Genomic DNA, 21,173 nt, shown 5'->3' with positions numbered 1-21,173 from the left:
GATGGATGTAGCAGATCATCTCGGCCACTGAACAGGAGTATTAGGACATTGCAGAAATAAAAGGTGCATGAATAGGTAAGGAAAGGGAGGCACAGGGAGAAGTGACTTGAATGCATTAGAATCTCTGCATCAGGAATGATATCGAAACAAGGATATTTGCACTTAAATTCTCCTATATTAACAACTAATCGTCTCGGCTTAAACATCTCTAGCATGCTCCTCTCCTTTCGAGCAATCTTTCTTGGGCTTGCTCCTGAAGACAAGCCCCGCCTTCGGTTGACGTCAGGAAGCCAGAGTGCGCCATTGGCTTGTGGATGGCAGAGTCCCTCCCAGCGGTGCCGACGATTGGATGCTGCAACGGTTGGTGGGCGGGTTCGGGGTGGGGATGCGGCGGGGAAGGAAGCTCAGGAGTGGACGACTGAGGCGTCGCTCAGCCCGGTGCGGTGCTATCAAGTTGCGGCGGAGCAGAGAACAGGAGACGAGGCAGGCTGCAACGCAGGAGCTGAGTTCGTGTAGCTCCAACTCAGGAGAGGGAGCGCTGAAGGAGCAAGCGACCTGCTGCCAACTTCATCTGGAGCATGTTTCAGCACTCTGCAAGACACAGCGCCATACGCACCGCCGACTGCCTCTGAAAGCAGAACGTTTGCAAAGAAATCAAAGGTGAAGGGGGAAAAAAGAAAAATAATTGCTTGTCTTTTTTTTCCCCATTAAAAGTAAGCGGGACGTTATTTGCCCGTGAATTACCATGCAGTTAATAGAAATTGATGTGCATTGAATTTGCAGCTTTTTTTTTCCGGGCAAATCTTAAATCGCCGTTTAAACTATTGGAAATGCCCTTATGTATTTTTTTTATTTTGCTGTGTAAATTGCAGGGCTGCGAACGGCTTATCATCAATTTGTTGCTTCTGATTGCAGTGCGTGGCATTAGTAATTATTGTAGATTTCAGGCTGCAGTGTTGAACTTGTCATGTATAATTACAAACAGCTTTTAATTAGTTTTTCTTTCCCTCTTTCTCTGCCCGCATTCCCCCTCTCAAAAAAAAACCCTTTTTTAACCCCCTTAACCAACTGTTCCAGAAGTTGACGGCCTTTGGGGAGGGGGAGATGCGATTATTTTCGGTGCAGGAGCTGGGCATGGAGTTGTACCTGGTGGCGGCGGTGCTGGTCGCGATCGCAGCCCCGGGGCTGGGGCAGGAGAAGGACTACACAGTGCGGGAGGAGCTGCCCGAGAACGTGCTGATCGGCAACTTGGTGCGGGACCTGAATCTCAGCGACGCCAACCTGCCGCTCATCTTCAAGCTGGTGTACAAGACGGGAGACACGCCGCTGATCCGGGTGGAGGACAGCACCGGCGAGCTCTTCACCACCTCGCACCGCATCGACCGTGAGAAACTCTGCGCCAACATCTACAGCGAGACCCGCTGCTTCTACGAGGTCGAGGTGGCCGTGCTGCCCAACGAGGTCTTCAAGCTGGTCAAGATGAGGTTCCTGATCGAGGACATCAACGACAACGCTCCCCTCTTCCCTTCCACCGTGATCAACATCTCCATACCCGAGAACACCGTGGTCAATTCGCGTTACTCCATCCCCTCCGCCGTAGACCCCGACGTGGGAGTCAACGGGATTCAGCACTACGAGCTGCTGAAGGGGCAGAATGTCTTCGGGCTGGACATCATCGAGACCCCCGAGGGCGACAAGTGGCCCCAGCTGATCGTGCAGCAGAACCTGGACAGGGAGCAAAAAGATACCTACGTGATGAAGATCAAAGTGGAAGACGGTGGGGTTCCACCAAGGTCGAGCACTGCCATCCTCCAGATCACCGTGACTGATGTCAATGACAATCGCCCTGTCTTTAAGGAGAGTGAGACTGATGTCCACATCCCGGAGAACGCCCCCGTGGGCACCTCGGTGATCCAGCTCCACGCCACCGATGCTGACCTTGGCCCCAATGCCATTGTCCGCTTCTTCTTCAGTAACCAGGTGTCTGCTTTGGCCAGGAGGCTTTTCACCATCGACAGCGCCAGCGGCCTGATCACGGTGAGGCAGCCCCTGGACCGGGAAGAGTTCCCGGTTCACAAGCTTACCGTCCTTGCCAGCGATGGCAGCTCAACCCCATCCAGAGCAGTGGTCACCATTAACATCACAGACGTTAATGATAACGTGCCAACCATTGACACCAGGTACATTATTAACCCCATCAATGGTACGGTTTTGCTGTCAGAAAATGCACCGCTCAATACGAAAGTTGCGCTGATCACGGTCACAGACCAGGACTCAGATTTAAATGGGAAAGTCACCTGCTTCACTGACCACGATGTCCCATTTCGTTTGAAGCCTGTATTTGATAACCAGTTCTTATTAGAAACTGCAGCCCTGCTGGACTATGAGAGCACGAAAGAATACACTATTAAGATAGTGGCATCTGATGCAGGCAAACCACCGTTAAATCAATCAGCCACTGTGGTGATTAAACTGAAGGACGAGAATGATAACGCTCCTGTTTTTAATCAGCCCGTAATTGGGCTGTCAATCCCTGAAAATAACACCCCTGGTACACAGTTAACAAAAATCAGTGCCACTGATGCGGACAGTGGGAAGAATGCAGAGATCACTTACCTCCTGGGTCCCAATGCCCCATCCATCTTCAGTGTGGATCGGAGAACTGGCATCCTGTCAGCTATGAGGAGATTAGACAGAGAGAAGCAAGACCGTTATGTCTTTACGGTACTGGCCAGGGACGGGGGCAGGCCCTCTATTCAGAGCAATGCTACTGTGATTGTGACTGTGTTGGATCAAAATGACAACAGTCCTTCCTTCACACACAGTGAATACAATTTCTATGTCCCTGAAAACCTGCCCATGTATGGAACAGTTGGACTTATCACAGTCACAGATGCAGATGCAGGAGGTAATGCAGCTGTTAGTCTTTCTATACTGAATGATAAAGGCTACTTTATAATTGATCCCACCAGCGGGGTTATCAAACCCAATATTACATTTGACAGGGAGCAGCAGAGTTCTTATACGTTTCAAGTCAAAGCTGTCGACGGAGGTAGGCCTCAACGAACTTCGGTGGCCAGAGTGACCATAAATGTTGTTGATGTAAATGATAACAGCCCTGTGTTTGTGTATCCTCCCTCTAATTTTTCGTATGAACTGGTATCTACTTCTGCTAACCCCGGCTCTGTGGTGGGAAAAGTTTTTGCTATTGACAATGATACAGGGATGAATGCTGAACTTCGCTACAGTATAGTCAGTGGGAATTCCAGAGGGCTCTTTGCCATCGATCCGATGACTGGCAATATTACCCTGCAAGAAAAAGTGACAACAGCAGACCATGGTTTATACAGGCTGGTAGTGAAGGTCATTGATTTGGGACAACCAGAATCCTTGCATGCCATGGCACTTGTGCATTTGTTTGTGAATGAAACCATCAATAATTTCACATATGTGCAAGACCTGGTGCGGAAGAGCATGGAGACCCCTTTGGATAAGAATGTTGGGGAAAGTCAGATGACCCCTCAGACCAATGATTACATTAAGATTGTTATTGCCATCATAGCTGGGACCATGACTGTCATTCTTGTCATTTTTGTCACTGCTTTGGTACGATGCCGGCACACACCAAGACATAAGGCTGTGCAGAAGGGGAAGCAGAGTGGGGAGTGGGTTTCCCCCAATCAGGAAAACAGGCAGATTAAGAAAAAGAAACGGAAGAAGAAGAGGTCTCCAAAGAACCTCCTACTGAATTTTGTTACAATTGAGGAGTCCAAACCAGATGACCCTGCCCATGAGCACATCAATGGTACCTTGGATCTTCCGGTGGAATTGGAGGATCAGACTATGGGGAAGTATAACTGGGGCACAACACCGACCACTTTCAAACCCGATAGCCCAGATCTTGGAAAACACTATAAGTCAGCCTCTCCCCAACCCTCCTTTCAAATCAAGCCTGAGACTCCAGTGCCAGTGAAGAAACACCACGTCATCCAAGAGTTACCGCTGGATAACACGTTTGTGGTGGGCTGCGACTCCCTCTCCAAGTGTTCTTCGAGCAGTTCTGACCCCTACAGCGTTTCAGAATGCAGTTGTCAGGGTGGCTTCAAGACTGCAGGGCCAATCCACACCAGACAGGTAATGCAGAGATTCTAACTGGCCCTCACAGAGAGATCTTGTCTTGAAGATTAAAAGCCTGAATGGTCATGCATGGCTGAGGCATTGAAATGTAAACAGCTTGTGATTCATCAATGTTGGAGAGAGAAATTAGAATGAAGTGGCATTTAGCTGGTGGTGATGCTAAGTTGTGTTTCAACAATATGGTCTCTAGGTGGCACTGTAGTACTTCCTTGGGTGTACAGAAAGCTGCAGCAGTATTGAAGAGAAGGGCACTGCGAGTGCTGTGAAGTAGCAAGCACAGGAATCCTGAGATGCGTAGTGCAGGTGCAATGTGAGGCTGTACAAAATCGATCTTTTGGTTTCTGTTCAGAGACGTTGGCACCAGCAGTGAGGAAGGGAGGAACAGACCACACATTACACAGCAAAACAGTATCCCATTATACCGAAGAACAAAGACCGTAATATATTAAAAAAAATTGTAATAAAACTGCTGTGACTTGACCATTGCCTTTCTGTTAAATAAATATGCTTCTGTAAGGAATGTTCTGTAATTTCTAATTCAGAGATCTGCAGGGACGAGGGCAAAAGAGCAGCTTCTCAATTCTGTTTAGTAGAATAAATGGAAAATCTTAACTGCTTAAACCTTGGAATGTCAAAATTGCAAAAGCATGATTATTTGAGTTTCGATATTTGTAATATCACTTCTCTGTCACCTTGCTTGCATGCCAGAGCCTGGCTGTTTAAATTGTCCATTTTTAAAGTGTCGAACATGCACATCAAATCACTTAAGCAGCAGGCATATTGCGTATCTTCAATGTCTTAAGAAATTGACACAGTTTATGGAGCCAGGCCTCTGGACCTTAACTGGAAAATACATTTTCATTTATTCTGTGCTGTTCGATAATGCACACAATTTGTGAGGAAAGGAAGACTAAGGGCAAATACAAATTGGGGAGTGGCAAAATGTATGTGCACTTAAAGTGTTGAGAAGTACCAGGGTGGAAAAAGCAAAGGTGGCACGGGTGCTTTCAAAGCTAACTGATTGACAGATGTGTTGGGGGAGGATGTACTCTCAAACCTTTTCATGGTGACAAAATTACTCAAATAATATGCAAATATTTCAGATGAAACAGTAGCAGAACAATGTGTACTATTGAACATTGTGTTGTCTGTTTAACGTGGCTCTCCAAATTTCCATTATTCTTTACTATCTTAAATTCCTTTGAGACCAGTTTAGCATCAGGAGGCAAAGGGAATCATTGCTGGAGCCAAAAAGCTACCAGCTGTATATGACTCAATTAATTATTCAACTGCTTGGAGGACAATTGCATGTACTATTTGTCTCAAATATTTCCCTGTGAGTAGCCTTTTTTGTCTGTCTGTCACTTAGGGCAACATATAAGTATATCCAATCACAAAAACCCTTGCTGCTAGATTTACAGTAAAGAGCTGCTAAAATGGGTTAGTTCTCTGAGCAACTGTGGCCCTGGTTTACAGAATTCAGCTCCAGGAATTACGTACTGATTTGGAGCCTATTCATCCATCAATGTTTGTTCCTGACACTAAAACACCTAATTTGAAGTTACAATAGGTCTGCGGCCTTTGCATCTATGTGAATTTTAAATTGTACATTTTTGCCGTCCTTCTCTCAACTCTGAATTCTTTGCAGAATGTTTAGGTTTGCAACCTAAAGAGGTTGGACCAATTTATTAAGCCACTAGGAGTCAGTAGTTCTACCAGCCTGAAAGATTAGATTGTGGCTTTCTAAGGATTGGCTGCACTGTAAACAAGGCTATAACCTGATTTCACGGAATTTGAGATTAAATTGGTGCACTAGTCAGCTGCTCCTCATCTGTGTGTCTGTTTGGAGCATGCTTGCTGAAACTGCACATGGTTATCTAAACTGACGTTTATATACCAAAATCATTTCACAGATTGTTTTTGCAATGTAGTTTAAACTTCTCTCACTTACTGAGGAAATGTGTTTGTAAAGTTACTTGGTGGCAGGGGTTATTGTGGTGGTGCTGATAGGAGAGAGCATAGCTTCTCAGATATTTTATGCAGGTCTTCTATAGATGGAGGCCCTTTCTTGCTATTTGTAACAGAACTCAAGGTATAGACATGTGTGCACTTTGAAATAAAGCATACTGTAAATATTTTGTGAAAGTAAAGTTTTCATTTCAAACCATACATTTAAGTTCTCCCAACACAGTTACTGAAGTGTACCCTTAGTTAACATGACAAATAGGCTATCCTGCAATTAAGAATAAAAGAGATGATTTTAAAAACATTAGACCTGTGGCCCTTCTCATCCTAGGTAATGATGGTTGTGTCACTGTGGATGCTGTTGGCCAATTTGATAAGATACAATTGTTGCCATTAACCAGTTTGAAGAACCAAGGTGTTCCGTTCATTTCTTTATTTGTGTCTTATTGTTACAATATTTTTGGACTTAATATTAGACTTTCATTATATCTCAAGTAAACTGTTTTTCTTTTGATTCGTTACAACAGATTGAATGATGTGAAAGCAAAAGAACAGGCTTGTTTTACAATTCTTAATAATATCCATGGTTAAGTCCAGGATATCATTTCCAGGCTCTGTATATTACTTTTTTCTGTGATATTCCACATAGATCTATGGTAGTACAGATGCTTTATCTGTAACTGTAAATCAAATAAGCACAAGGCATGCAATAAATCAAATGGAGCTGAAAGGTGTATAGGTTCCACAAGAAATATTCTTTAAGAGCTGGCGGATTTTGCTCAGGTCATTCGATTTTTGTTCACAGAAATGTTATGGTTTTATAATAAGATTATAGAATAAGTACAACCTGTCTCTCATTTGAAGTATCAGTGTTTGGGTAGTATTAGTGGAACAGGATGAGTGACTGACTTCCATTTGCTTCAACTTGTAACACCATTCAAGTGACTGAAGGGGGGGGGGGGGGAAACAATCAATATTAAACCTAAATATGCTAGGCAGTACTTGTTTTGAAATAAGCTGTTCACTTTGGGCTAATGTTCTTTCTAGATGTACAACATAGTGTCTTGATATTGAATTAATAGCAGTGGAACTTCATTATTACAAACTCATCTTTTTAAATAAATAAATCCCTGCCTATGCATTTTAGTTTGCACCTATGTCCTTGGTAATTTATTGCATCAGAAAGATCCCAGGTTTGATCTGCTGTAGCACAGACTCTAATCTCAAAGTGTATGTATGCTGGAGAAGGAGGTTACACTGTCTGTTGCACTCTATCTTCTGTGTCTAGACTATGAATCAGAACCATTTGGTAACTCGCTGTAATAAAGTGTGAAAATATGTACTTCGCTTTAGATGATCATACTTGACCATGAGACCCTCTGCTGTTGAATATCATGGGAACTTGATAAGGTGCTTGAGGGCAACAATTGTGTGTGGAACCCATAATCCCAAAACAATTCAGCCTTTAACCAGTAAAGAGCACAAAATATATAGATTTATCTTTTAACTTGTTTTACCCATAGTTATGGTGCAGGATCCACTTAGAGTAGATGCATAATGAGACATAGCCAAAGGAGCACTTGGCTACAATATGAGTTTGTAATGATAAGGTTTGACTGCACACATGCAGAAGTTTGTAAAACGTGCAACATTTTGCACACTTGTGTACATTGATTTTTCAATTTTGAGTAAGCAACTTGCAGGTGTACTTATTAAAAGCAATATTTAAATTCACTTAAGAGAAGTGCAATGCGGTGTAAAGCAGCTCCATTTCAATTTCAGTGGTAGACGTACCATTTTTCATTTAAATTAAAATTTATTTCGGTATTTATACATAATCTGTATTTTTGGTATGGCCTGTATTTCATTTTGTATACATGTTTAATGTGCAAAACTCATTTCTTCATTAAACTTTTTTTGCATTACACTAACACATGAGCAGAATTTTTGGTGTTTTGAGTCCAAGGTTTGTTACGGGAGTTTATTGTTCTAGGTCTTTAAATCGACTTGTATTCTACACTTCTCCACGTCAATTATTGATCTCCTCCTGACGGTAAACAAGAACTACTTTTATTGGGAGTAGAATTCCATGAGTGAAGTTTACAACTAAAACATTGCCTAGGTGACCAGTGATGTATGACCCTTGGCAGTGAATAGCACACATTGGGTGCATCAGTGTACCTGCAGTTGTCTACACCAGGCATCTACAGGGTACTTTCACCAGGCATGGGTGTATGTAGTATTTAAAATTTACCTCATGGAGGGGCGTGTGTATTTGCCCTAAGTGTTATAAGGTGGATGTGCATTCATCCAGAACCTTGCATCTATTTTTGTTTTGGTTTTATTGGAAGGGCCTGTCCCATCACCTGCACCCCTGTGTGTGTGTGTGTGTGTGCTCCTTCTATCAGAGGTTTCTTTATAGCACCTTCCCAGGATCATGCTGTTCCACTTAACTTGGAGAACTTGAGAGCCAATGATCAAACCGACTAAAATAAGCTCACAGTACAAGATTAAACTTGAACTCCTCTACGGAATGAGCCACTGCTTAAACTTAATGATCCATTAACAGAAGCTTGTATTTGACTTTTCAATATGTGGGAAGAATCCCGCAAATCACAGAAATTGATTTTTTTTTTAGGGTTAAATGATGATTTGCAATTTGCTGCTTCCATGTACATGGGAACAATTCAAGCTGTTGCTTCCCACACTCTGAAGAACCATTCAATACTCTTCAGTACTTTGCCACAAGTTCAGTGTTAACGGTCAATCTTGCACAAGAAGGTATTGTTCCATGTGTCCAGGCAAGACAATAAGTCTCAATGCTATGCTCCTTGATAATAGGCAAGCATTTTACAACATGAGATCTCTGGATATTGAGCAGAAAGCCCAACCATTTTTTTTTTCTCTTCTTGCCTGGGGGGGGGGGGGGGGGGGGGGGGGGAAATGTATAGTAAATGTGTACATGTATTGTGTACCTGATTGGTACAGAACAAATATTGAACATGAAATTTGTCTTGCCTCTGGAAGAGAGCCTTTGCCCAATTTCTAATCCAATGAACAACTCTAAATATGTTTATCTACTAAATAAAAGCAACTGATTACAGAAGTTAAGATCTCTTCAACACATTCATAATATATGCCAACCCAAATTCCAGGAGCCTGGTACATCATGTTCTAAATAATGGATTCATGATTGTGCCATTAAACTTGAGTATTTGCATTGTGTTCTATAAATACCAAGGTGTTACGGACACAGTTGCACCCTGTTGGATCCCAGTGCCTCTGCAGAGATGGGCTACCCAGTATGACTATAAAAGTGGTGTAAAAATGTCATCATTGCTTGGATAATGTGACTGAATACATTGTATGAAATGAGCAGGGATGCACCATCACTCTTTTACTCTGTTATCGGGAAGACCAGATCTAACTTAAGCATTACAAATCAAAGTTAAATTTAGCACCAATATGCCTACCACATTTCAATCCATATGTCAACTATTATTTCACAACAATAATCTATTTCCAGTGAGAGTGTTTGTTACTCTTCAGGCAGAATGGTTGGAAAGCATTTCTGATGGAATCAATCATGTATTGCTTTCCACTATTGACTGTATGCTAATTTGGCCAGAATATTTTTTTAGACGACATGATGCCTTCTGAGAGATGCATCTATTTCCATTTGTCTTCCATGGAGTTCTATCTAATGAGTAACCTGTATATACGCAACTTCACAAAAACTGTTCCCCCTCATGCCTAGCTGTTGTTTTCTGCCATAGCTTATTATTTTTCAAGTCTAGTGACAGACAATTTGTTGTGAGATACTGAAAATTTTCCCTGGTTGAATGAATTAACTAGTTTAATTTGAACATTCCTCCATTAAAACAATGACAGCACTTCAGAAGTAATTCATTGGTCATGAAGTGCTTTGAGACATCCTGAAGAAGCATTAAGGTGTTATATCGATGTCAGTCTTTCTTTTTCTGTCACTTGACTAAATAATTGCAAGGGATCAAAAATAAAATGGGAAGTGGGGATAGAATGCTGATTAATTTTACTTAATTTGAGAAAAATTACATGGCTCCCATATATAGCATTTTATCACTGTATTAATTTGATGGTTGATCCAGACGGTTGGGCTTTTTGTGGATGAGTTGTACTGCCTAATTATGTTTGTAATTTTGAAAGCTGTTTTCAATTTGTTTGCATGCTCATGGTGGAGGTCACTTTGTTACTGTGCAGTAATCAGGGAGAAAGCCCACGCTAGTGGAAAAGATAGCACCCATGAAGAGATGTGAGGAGTACCATTATAAATCAGTGACAATATAAATTGGTATGCCAGATTGGATTGGAGGCAGTTAGTCCAGTTGCTAAAGCACAAAATTCACTTCCATGTGGCTGAATAATGTATTTGTGCTTTTTTTTTAAACAAGGAATAGAGCAATTAATTTTTGTTTTATTTCTAAGGCAACAAGACACAAAATTGATTATAAAGTGAGATTAATGTACATTATAACCAAGGTGTTTTGCACCTTTTAAAATCTTACACTATCACAAAGTATTTCACACCCAGTAAAGGACATTTAAATTTCCAGCATCTGTATATTTTTTTATTTCCATTTACCTAAAGGACTTTTAAAGTAATTTTAATTGTAATAAAGGGTACACAATATCCAAGCACTCACAGACAGTAAATAAATTTTGGTTGCCCTGTTGTAGGAAAGACTCCAATAAAGTGGAGAGAGTGCAGAGAAGATATGAGGATGTTGCCAGGACTTGGGCCTGAATTATAGGGAAAGGTTGGGCAAGCTAGGACTTTATTCCTTGGAGTGTAGGAGATTGAGGGGTGACCTTATGGAATCATGAGGGGCATAGGTAGGGTGAATGTGCATGGTCTTATTCCCAGAGAAGGGAAACTAAAAACGAGAGGGCATAAGGTAAGTGGTGAAAGATTTAAAAGGGACTCGAGGTGGAACTTCACACGGAGATGGTGTGTATATGGAATGAGCTGCTAGAGAATGTGGTTGAGGCAGGTACAGTAACAATGTTCAAAAGACATTTGGATAAATATGGCTAGGAGGGATTTAGAGGGGTGGGGCCAAATGCAGGCAAATGGGATTAGTTTGGTGTGTACCATGGTCACCATGCACAAGTTTGGCTGAAGGGCCGATTTCCATGCTGTATTACTCTAAGTAAATGAGCAGGCCATCTTTTTCTTGGTGATATTAATTAAATATTAAAGGGGAGCTAAGAGAATGTCACTACCCAATTTTAAAAAGAAATGTAGGATCTAACATGGCCTTAATTTAGCATCGCATTTGAAATATGCCACCAATAATGCACCACTCACTTTCTATATATGTAAGAAAGGCTAATCCGTGCAAATGCTGTTGATTCTACCTGTGACAGTATGTCTTTCTGAAAGTTTCCAGTATGACCTGTTGAGGGGGAGAAAAAGAATTGTTCCTAGTGCCTGACTAAGTGAATCCAACAAAGCAACTTTGGAATTGCGAACTATTGCGCAATACACTGGTGCATTGCACTGGGGGCACAACCAAGCCTAATATAAAAGCAATCCTCATTGACACAAGAAATATGGAGGGTGATTAGCACATGGCAGAACTAATTTTCCAGTGTAATTTGGCATTCATGTAAAATCCACAGCATGGGCTGAGTTACATTAATAACAATGAGGTAAATTTAGGTGATTTAGGCAATTACAAGAACAGATTTTATTTCAATAACCTTTTCTCACTTGATGGATGCCCCTGGCACCCATCGTCTCCACTGTTGCCATCACATTGCCTTCTGTGAAACTAAATGGTATTGGGTATGGCCACAGGTTATGTGACTGATTAACCTAATCCTATTTTAGCCCTAACTTAATCCATGTATTTATCAGCAGGGTCACTGGATAGGGATCAGCAGTAGGTATCCTGGTTATATTTCCCTTTTCAACTCAGGCAATTAACTGTGGTGTTCCTCCTGCCAATTCAATTGTGATCTGCAAACTGCTCTGACCCAAAGTTTAACTTTGATCCCTCTACAAAGTAGGATTTATCTTATTGCTGCCAAAGTAATTTTTCCCCATGGCACATGTGGCTTTGCTATGCATTGCATTTATCAATTTGGCCAGGAATTGTTGGATTTAGTGTGTCATGTAAAATGAGGAGAAGCAGTTAATGAGAATTTCCTACTAGGCAAGCTCCTTTAAAACATCTTGACATTTTACTGCCCCATTCTTAGACATGCTGACAAGTGCTATTTGTCTTTCAAATAAACGTTACAGAAGATTTTTTTTATGCATTTGTAGGACTTTTCTCTGTTGTTTAATGTAGCAAATTAGTTGCATTATATAGATTAATAGTCACTCCTACTAAAATCAGGCAGCAAAATGAATAACAGAAACATTGAGTATTTGCCCACTTACGTTACCAGCAGTAGAGTCTTTTGACTTTGGGTAACACATGCAGTTTAGGCTAATGCTTGAGATGAGGAAACTGACAGGCTGGATAAGTTTTTGCTGGGAGCAATGTGTAAAACTAGGCTTGCTAATTCCCTTTATATGAACCTGGCAATGGAATGAACTGCAGCACAAACTTGGCAGCCTGAAGCTTGAAAATTGCAGGTGCCAATCTCAAACCAGCATGAAAATATGTTGCTCCAGGGATAGGTTTCATGCCAGTGTCGATTTAGAGGAACTTCATGATAGCCCCTGAGTTTATTACTAGGGTTTTTTTAATATGTCACTGCATGCAACATGCAATGATGTTTGTCTCTTTAGAGTTGACCATATGTGCTGTAATGCTCCGTAACGTGCAGTACAATGTAAAACAGGCAATTAGACTTGAATGTCAGGTTTTCATTGAAACTGCCATTCCTGGTTTTGTACTTAAGGCAGTAAATTTTGCATGGAATGCATTGAACAGTAATGCTGTGTGAATGTTTGTGTTGCTTGAAATTAAATGTTGTTTTGAAAGTAATACAATATATTTTTTAGATAAAGCCATTATATCTCTAATATACTGATTTAATGCAATTCATCCTGACAATTCATGTCAATCATTTCAATCAATACTTCATAGGGTCACAACTCCCAGCCACATTTTCTCAGACTAAGCCCTGAAGCACTGGCCATTGGAATAGATGTGATCAGAATGCTTGCTTTGTAAATTATTAATTGCAAATATTTGAATGAAATAAACAGTTTAAATCACAAATTTATACAAAACCCAGACATGCTCGCTCGGGTCTTAATTACAGTGCATCCCTGTATTACGGCAGTTCAGGTAATGGAAATTTGACCTTATGGCATTCACAAATGGCTACCAGAAAATTTTGAGGTATGGAATAAAAGTTCACTCTTGTAAATTTATGTGAGGAAAAAAATAACAAAAATGCAAAAGAAGGAACAAATTTTGTCAATTTTTGTCAAAGGTTCACGTAATGGACAATTGTGATATGGATGATTTTCTCTTAACACAACCCTAATGTGATGCAGGGGTGTATTGTAAGCAAACTTGAGTGTCAGTTGACATTTCATATTAGGAAAGCATAATGATTTTGATATTCATGAGTAATATGGTTAATTTTGGATTTTAGCTTTTAACAAAGAAAAAACAAACTATGTAGATGAATAAACACCCCACGTGATACAGTGCTAAAGCTTTTTGACATAAACACTTTGGATATTTCACTGGCTACTCTGATTCCAAAGCATTCATAAATGCAGACTCTGAAATTATGTAAAACTATGGTGGGCTTCTTAATTTAAATATTTTTTCTGCAAAACTGTCAAAGATGGCTAACTGTAGAGATATACACGTTGGAACATTCCTGGTTCCAAATCCAATAGTTGCTGACCCACTTGGTTCCAGTCAGGATGGTATCTGCAGAGACAATTGCCTTCTGAGCTGGTGGGAGAAGCATTGACCAGGATTGCCGCTCCTGCTGTCCCTGAGTGGATAATGACCAAGGACGGGATCCATATCAGATGAGTTATTCAGTCCACTTGAGTGAGTTCCCAGAGATGCTCCTAAAACCATAACATAGTAATAAAATTGAGGGCATTTACTTCCCTTACACAACACTTTTCTAACAAGAGAGAGAGAGAGAGAAGTATTTCCATGCATTCCATGGTGTTAATCTTCCTGTGTTTCCAAGTGACCATTTATCATGTGAAAATTTGAATAGTGAGGCCCTTCAACATCTGAAACGTATCAGGCAAGCCTGATCCTATAATCAACAAAGTTTATCCATATACATTACCAACGTACATAGTTGCACAAGAATTGAGGAATATAAAACCTGCTTATTTTGATTCACTTCTCAATGAAAACAATGGATTACTAATTGTTATTTTTCCTATTGCAGCCCTAGTAGAAATCAGCTAACTTAACAAATACAAGGAGTGATGCAGGACTTTATTAGAATCACATGATTTACTATTTCATCATATTTGGTAAATCTTATCGCTTAAGCAAACCTTGCCAAAAAGAACATGAATGGGAAAAAAACTTCACAATGCTGAACAGTAAAGCTGGTTAAAGAAAGGACTCGTATCTAGAGTGTTTTCTGTGACATCAGGAAATTCCAAAACATTTTAATAGCCAATGAAGTATGAGCTTTAGTTAGCTAAGTAGGAAATTTTAGTTTTATCCGTGATGGATAAGTCCTGCTGAATTGGTGTTTCAACTGTTTGAAAGATTTGGAACACGAATTACATACAAATATTATTTAAAATGTCATGATTTTTATTGAAGTAGATCAGAATAGTGCTTATAATAGAACTTCTTTATCATTTTGAGATGTGCAGTGGTGTTTGAATTTTGCTGAGCATGTTCATGATCATTAAAGTGAAAAGTAGCAATGCTGGGGAATACAGCGTTGGGGAACTGTATCCAGTGTTTCCATTTTAAATGTGTCAGCTAAGATATAATAGTGTTAAATTTCCTTCTGGGTTCTCCCGATCATCATGTAACTTTGACAGAAGATGTAAGGACATCAAACAAAAGGAGGAGTAGCCATTTGGTCCTTCATGCCTTCTCTGCTAGCTAATAACATCATGGGTAATCTTTTATCTCAGAATCATTTTCCTGCACAAGCCGAAGATTCCTTGACTCCCTTAATATCTAAAAACGTATCAATCTCTGTCTTGAATATACTCAGCAAATGAGCCTCCATACACTCTTGAATAGAGAATTTGAAAAGTTCATTGGTCTCTGGCTGAAGAAATTTTCTTCTCAACTCTGTCCTGAGATCATGAACGGTGTAGTGGCACAGTTAGTAGATGCACTGCCTCACAGTATCAGAGACCCAAGTTCAATCCTGACCTTGGGTGCTGCCTGTGTGAAGTTTTCACATTCACTTTGTGACTGTGTGGGATCCACCCACCACCCCCCCCCCCCCCCCCCCCCCCCCCCGCCCAGTGCTCCGGTTTCTGCCCACATCCCAAGGATGTGTTGTTTTGGTAGGTTAACTGGCTACTGTGAATTTCCCCTAGTGTGTAGGTGAATGGTAGAATTTGCGGGTGTTGATTAGAATGTAGGGAGAACTTAAAAAATTGAATTAATGTAGGATAAGTGTAAATGGATAGTTGATAGTAGCTGCAGAGTTGGTAGGCCGAAGGGCCTGTTTCTGTGCTGTATCTTTCTGTGACTATGACTCTATCTGTAGATACCACAAAAAAAATGTTGTTGATTGGTGTATATATCGCTTGTGAGAATACACCATTTACATTGCTTCCTGGGGAATCTTACAGAAAACATGGTATTTCCTGGCACAAAATAATGGTTTGAGTTGCAGAATTTTGGCATCACTTTTCTGTAGGCAAATAGGTCGGGCATGCTGAGCAGAGATCTTGAGCATAAACGCAAACTACTCATCAATAAAATGATATTGCATGTTTGATAATGTGAACAAATAATGTCAATTTTTATGGCATTTGGACGTAAAATGAATAAAATTAAGTACCTCAATTCAATTTAAATTTTCATCAGACCTGGCACTTCAGCTTCAGAGGTTAATACATAGATTTCACACAGTTTAATACTTTAAGTTTGAAGTGAAAGCTGTAGATTATAATATAGCATCATCAACTGATCCCTTTTTAACAGTTATTCTTACTACCATATGACTTCTATAACCCCTTTCAAAAAACAATGAGATTACTATCTGCTAGTTTAGAGTATGTATGTATTCCATACCAGGTTATGGTGACTGTGTATTTACTGTACATTACCATATTGACCTGCTTGTCATGAGACTGTACAATTTACTGGTAGAGAGAGAGAAAATCATTAGTTACTTACAGATTGTACTGGCAGTTGTTGTTGTGTGAGACTGTACTGCAGCTGATGTGGCCGTACAAAGTCTATGAGCTCCTCACGAATAAATAGAATAATTCTGTTTTTTATGAGTATGGAGATGTGTGTAACTGGGTACTAATATTTTGGACTATTTTCTGTTAGAATGCAGAAAGCTGTATAAGTCTGTATAGGTGAAAAGAAAGAACTGGTACTGTTGCCTACCGAACAGAAACAGTATACTTTCCACTAGCATGTCATCTAATTGCCATGTGGTGCAGAAATGCTGCTGAAGTCCTGAAAGAATTAAAAACTGTTCAGGCTAAATCACATGCATTCTTCCCAGATACTGCAAATCTGGTCTAAACTTTAAAGCCTGCTCTGAAGGACTAGCTCTGCAATGTGAATCCCTGGATAAAAGTATATCCCTTTGGCTGTTGCTTTCAAGAATGATTTCATTATCATTTGTAAGATAAATGCCACCCTGATATGCCATTTGCCTGTCTTCTTTGATCTATACCACACACTTCCAGGCAACTAGGGAATGCCGTTGTGCTGAGATCAAGACTTCAGTACTGCCATACTTTTGTGACTGGAATTCCAAAGCTGCTAAAGTCTGCATTAATGCAGATACAACATTCCTCAAGAGTGGCACTTGGAAAGAGCTTGGCCTTGTCAATCAGCATAGGCATGTAACATTCTGACACTTTGGGCTGGTTTGAGCCCTTTGTTTTTTTTAAGGACAAGCAGGATAAAATGTAAGCAGCCCGGAGGTCAATCCAGGGAATACTCTTAGGCTGCAAAGGGGTTTACAGTTTTTGCTGTATTTTGTTTTTGTATCCCTGGGAGACAATATCTTAATGAGCTTTCGGGAGATGTGGTTCAGATACAAATTACAATACATATAAAAAAAATTAATTAAAAGTTTCAGTGTTGAAAGTATCTGCCACTGTGCTACAAAAAAAAATTGGCTTAAGGGAAATGCTTTCACAAGAAAATATTATATAATTTTCTGCTAATTCCATTCATGGGACTGAGTGAGGCTTATCCTTTGATTCTGCTGGACCAGAAAAGCAAAGGCTGTGCTGCAGAATTCTCAAGGGTACATTACACTACAGCAATGTTAATAGAGCATGACAGGAAATGCGTGCTGGAGCATAGGGTGGGGTGGGGGTTGATGTGAGTGAGCTTCCATTTCCCCTGATGTAGTCTAGTACAATCTGTCTATTCCATGTGCATATTTAATTAGTAATAATGCACTTGTGATTCAGCAATTATGGAGAACGTGTAACCATATACATTCAATCATGTGCAACCCATACTATAGCAATGAAATTAAGCTCCATAATGCCAGTTGTCTGGACTTTTTGGTATCAATTTGGCCATATTTTTATGCATTTGCACCTTTGTCTGTGCTTCCTGTGTCAAACAACAAGAATGGTAGCATATGCAATGCCTGCTGAAGTCATACAAAATAGTCAGGTTGTGACATTGATCAGTGTGCAATGCTGATTTGAATGCAATGCTGCCAAATTTTGACCTCAACAAAGCAGCTGACATGATGCATTCAACTAGCACAGAGGAGTCAGTCTTTTGCAATGAGTTTCTTGGTGACTGATTGGGAGGAGAAGTGGTGCTGTTTGGTATTTTCTGAAATGTGGTGGGAACCTTCAGAGAGTAGCATGACTGTCATTAGACCTTCAAACATTAGCTAAACCCTATTGCTTCAGTATAAGGCAGCCTGGATGAGGAGAATGAGAGGAAAGCCTAGAAAGCAGGGATAAAGAAAGAGGGAGAGAACATCCTCAGAAGGAAGCCCTAATGACCAAAGGTGCTTAGAGGCTGTTTTTGACATTTGCCTCTAGTGTGAAGCATTGTCAAGAGACTATTCTAGCAGCTGTTCAGCAAGTTGCACCACATGTTGCATCCACAGAGTAGAGAAGGAACCACATTTCTAGTGGCAATGAAAGAGATGGTGACCATTAATTCATGTGGCACCTTGAGGGAATTATGACATGTTTAGAAATTTCAAGGGATTTCACTTCTTTGTATGTTCGGCTGATATGTGGCTACAAAAGATCATGGTGGCAGTGCCACATAAACAAGGAAGTAGCAACAGGAACTTGCAGCATGGGCTAATACTTGACCACCTGATTATTGGCTCCTTTCTGAAGCCAATACTTGAGGCAATAGGAAATGGAGAATTCAAGCTGTGTCTTAAAACATAACAGCACTGTGGATGTCCTAAAGCAATGCTTCTGTTACTTGGACTGTTCTGGCACCTTGAAGTATATTCCAGAGTCAACCTCTAAATTTGTAGTTGCCAGTTGAATATTCCATTAATTTTCATTGATACAGGCTTAGCCATTGCCTGCAAACATGGAGGAGGAGAAGAGTGGAAGAGTTTAATATTAATCTCAGTACTGATCTTATTGAAGAAGACACCCCTCATTATTTAAAAGGGATAAGGAGGAGGTGAAAGAGGAGGGTGGTGGCATTACTGGTCAGGGACACTACTGAATAATGTAGAAGGATCCTCTCTAGAGTCAGTATGGGTGGAAGTTAGTTACTCTACTGGGAGTATTCTATAGGCCCCCAGGTAGCAGCAGGGATACTGAGGAGCAGATCGGGAGGCAGATTTTGGAAGGGTGCAAGAATAACAGGGTTGTTATCATGGGAGACTTCAACTTCCCAAATAGTGATTGGCACCTGCTTAGTATCAAATGTTTAGACAGGGTAGAGTTTATTAAATGTGTCCAGGATGGATTCCTGTCCCAGTATGTTGACAGGCCGACTAGAGGGAATGCCTAATTAGATCTAGTATAAGGTAATGAACCGGGTCAGGTGACATATCTCTGTGGGTGAGCATTTGGGGGACAGTGACCACCGCTCCCTAACCTTTAGCATTGTCATGGAAAAGGATAGGAGCAAAGAGGATGGGAAGATATTTAATTGGGGAAGGGCAAATTATGAGGCTATAAGGCTCGAACTTGCAAGAGTATATTGGGATGACATTTTTTGAAGGGAAATGTACTGTGGGGATGTGGTCATGGTTCAGGGATCTCTTGCAGGATGTCAGAGATAAATTTGTCCCAGTGAGGCAGAGAAAGAATGGCAGGGTGAAGGAACCATGGGTGACAAGAGAGGTGCAACAACTAGTTAGGAGGAGGAAGGCAGCATACATAAGGTGTAGGCAGCAAGGATCAGATAGGACTCATGAGGAATATAGGGTAGCAAGGAGGGAACTTAAGAAGGGGCTGAGGAGAGGAAGAAGGGGACATGAAAAGGCCTTGGCGAGTAGGGTTAAGGAAAGCCCCAAGGCTGCTTTCACTTATGTGAAGAGCAGAAGGATAACTAGAGTAAAGGAAGGACTGATTAAGGGATAAAGGTGGGAAGATGTGCCTGGAAGCTCTGGAAGTGGGTGAGGTTCTCCATGGTTACTTCAGTATTCACCAAGGAGACGGGCCTTTATGACGCTGAGGACAGTGCTGGTAAGGTTAATGTTCTGGAGCATGTAGATGTCAAGAGAGAGTACGTGTTGGAACTGTTAGAAAATATTAGGACAGATAAGTCCCGGGGCCTGACAGAATATTCCCCAGGCTGCTCTGCGAGGCAAGGGAGGAGATTGCTGAACCATTGGCTCAGATATTTGAGTCCCCGTTGTCCACGGGAACAGTACCGGAGGATTGGCGGGTGGCAAATGTTGTCCCCTTATTCAAAAAAGGTAGTAGGGATAGTCCAGTGAATTACAGATCAGTAAGCTTTACATCTGTGGTGGATAAGCTGTTGGAAAGGATTCTTAGAGATAGGATCTATGAGCATTTAGAGAATCATGGACTGATTTGGGACAGCCAGCAAGGCTTTGTGAAGGGAAGATCATGTCTCACAAGCCTGATAGGATTCTTTGAGGGGGTGACCAGGCAGATTGACAAAGGTAGTGCAGTAGATGTGGTCTACATGGATTTTAGTAAGGCGTTTGACAAGGTTCCACATAGTAGACTTCTTTAGAAGGTCAAAGGGCATGGGATCCAGGGAGGCTTGGCCGTGTGGATTCAGAACTGGCTTGCCTGTAGAAAGCAGAGGGTTGTGGTGGAGGGAGTGCATTCAGATTGGAGGGCTGTGACTAGTGGTGTCCCACAGGGATCGGTTCTGGGACCTCTACTTTTCGTAATATTTATTAATGACTTGGATGAGGGGGTAGAAGGGTGGGTTAGCAAGTTTGCAGACGACACAAAGGTCGGTGGTGTTGTGGATAGTGTGGAGGACTGTTGAAGATTGCAGAGGGACATTGATAGGATGCAGAGCTGGGCTGACAAGTGGCAGATGGAGTTCAATCCAGAGAAGTGTGAGGTGGTACACTTTGGAAGGACAAACTCCAAGGCAGAGTACAAGGTTAATGGCAGGTTTCTGGGTTGTGTGGAGGAGCAGAGGGATCTGGGGGTTCATATCCACATATCACTGAAAGTTGCCTCACAGGTGAATAGGGTAGTTAAGAAGGTTTATGGGATGTTAGCTTTCATAAGTTGTGGGATCGAGTTTAAGAGCCACGAGGTAATGATGCAGCTCTATAAAATTCTGGTTAGACCACACTTAGAGTACTGTGTCCAGTTCTGGTCATCTCATTATAGGAAGGATGTGGAAGCCTTTGGAAAGGGTGCAGAGGAGATTTACCAGGATGCTGCCTGGTTTTGAGAGTATGGGTTATGAGGAGAGACTAATGGAGCTAGGGCTTTACTCTTTGGAGAGAAGGAGGATGAGGGGAGACATGAT

General features: G+C 41.2%; 1 protein-coding gene across 4 annotated transcripts in view; it reads left to right on the top strand.

Moving 5' to 3' along the window:
* Window positions 1-489: 489 nt before the first annotated feature.
* Window positions 490-21,173, top strand: part of pcdh11 (protocadherin 11) — a 569,766-nt gene continuing 549,082 nt past the window's right edge. For all 4 annotated transcript variants that reach the window (XM_052021489.1, XM_052021488.1, XM_052021487.1 and 1 more), the window contains exons 1-2: window positions 490-660; window positions 1,078-4,134. In XM_052021489.1, the coding sequence (XP_051877449.1) occupies window positions 1,105-4,134 (3,030 nt within the window). In that variant the 5' untranslated portion in view covers window positions 490-660; window positions 1,078-1,104. The remainder of the gene's footprint in view (window positions 661-1,077; window positions 4,135-21,173) is intronic.

Source organism: Pristis pectinata, chromosome 8 (genome assembly GCF_009764475.1).
Source record: "Pristis pectinata isolate sPriPec2 chromosome 8, sPriPec2.1.pri, whole genome shotgun sequence".
Lineage (NCBI taxonomy): Eukaryota > Metazoa > Chordata > Chondrichthyes > Rhinopristiformes > Pristidae > Pristis > Pristis pectinata.
The sequence above is the reverse complement of the archived record's forward strand: the minus strand, read 5'-3'. Positions and strand labels throughout refer to the sequence as shown.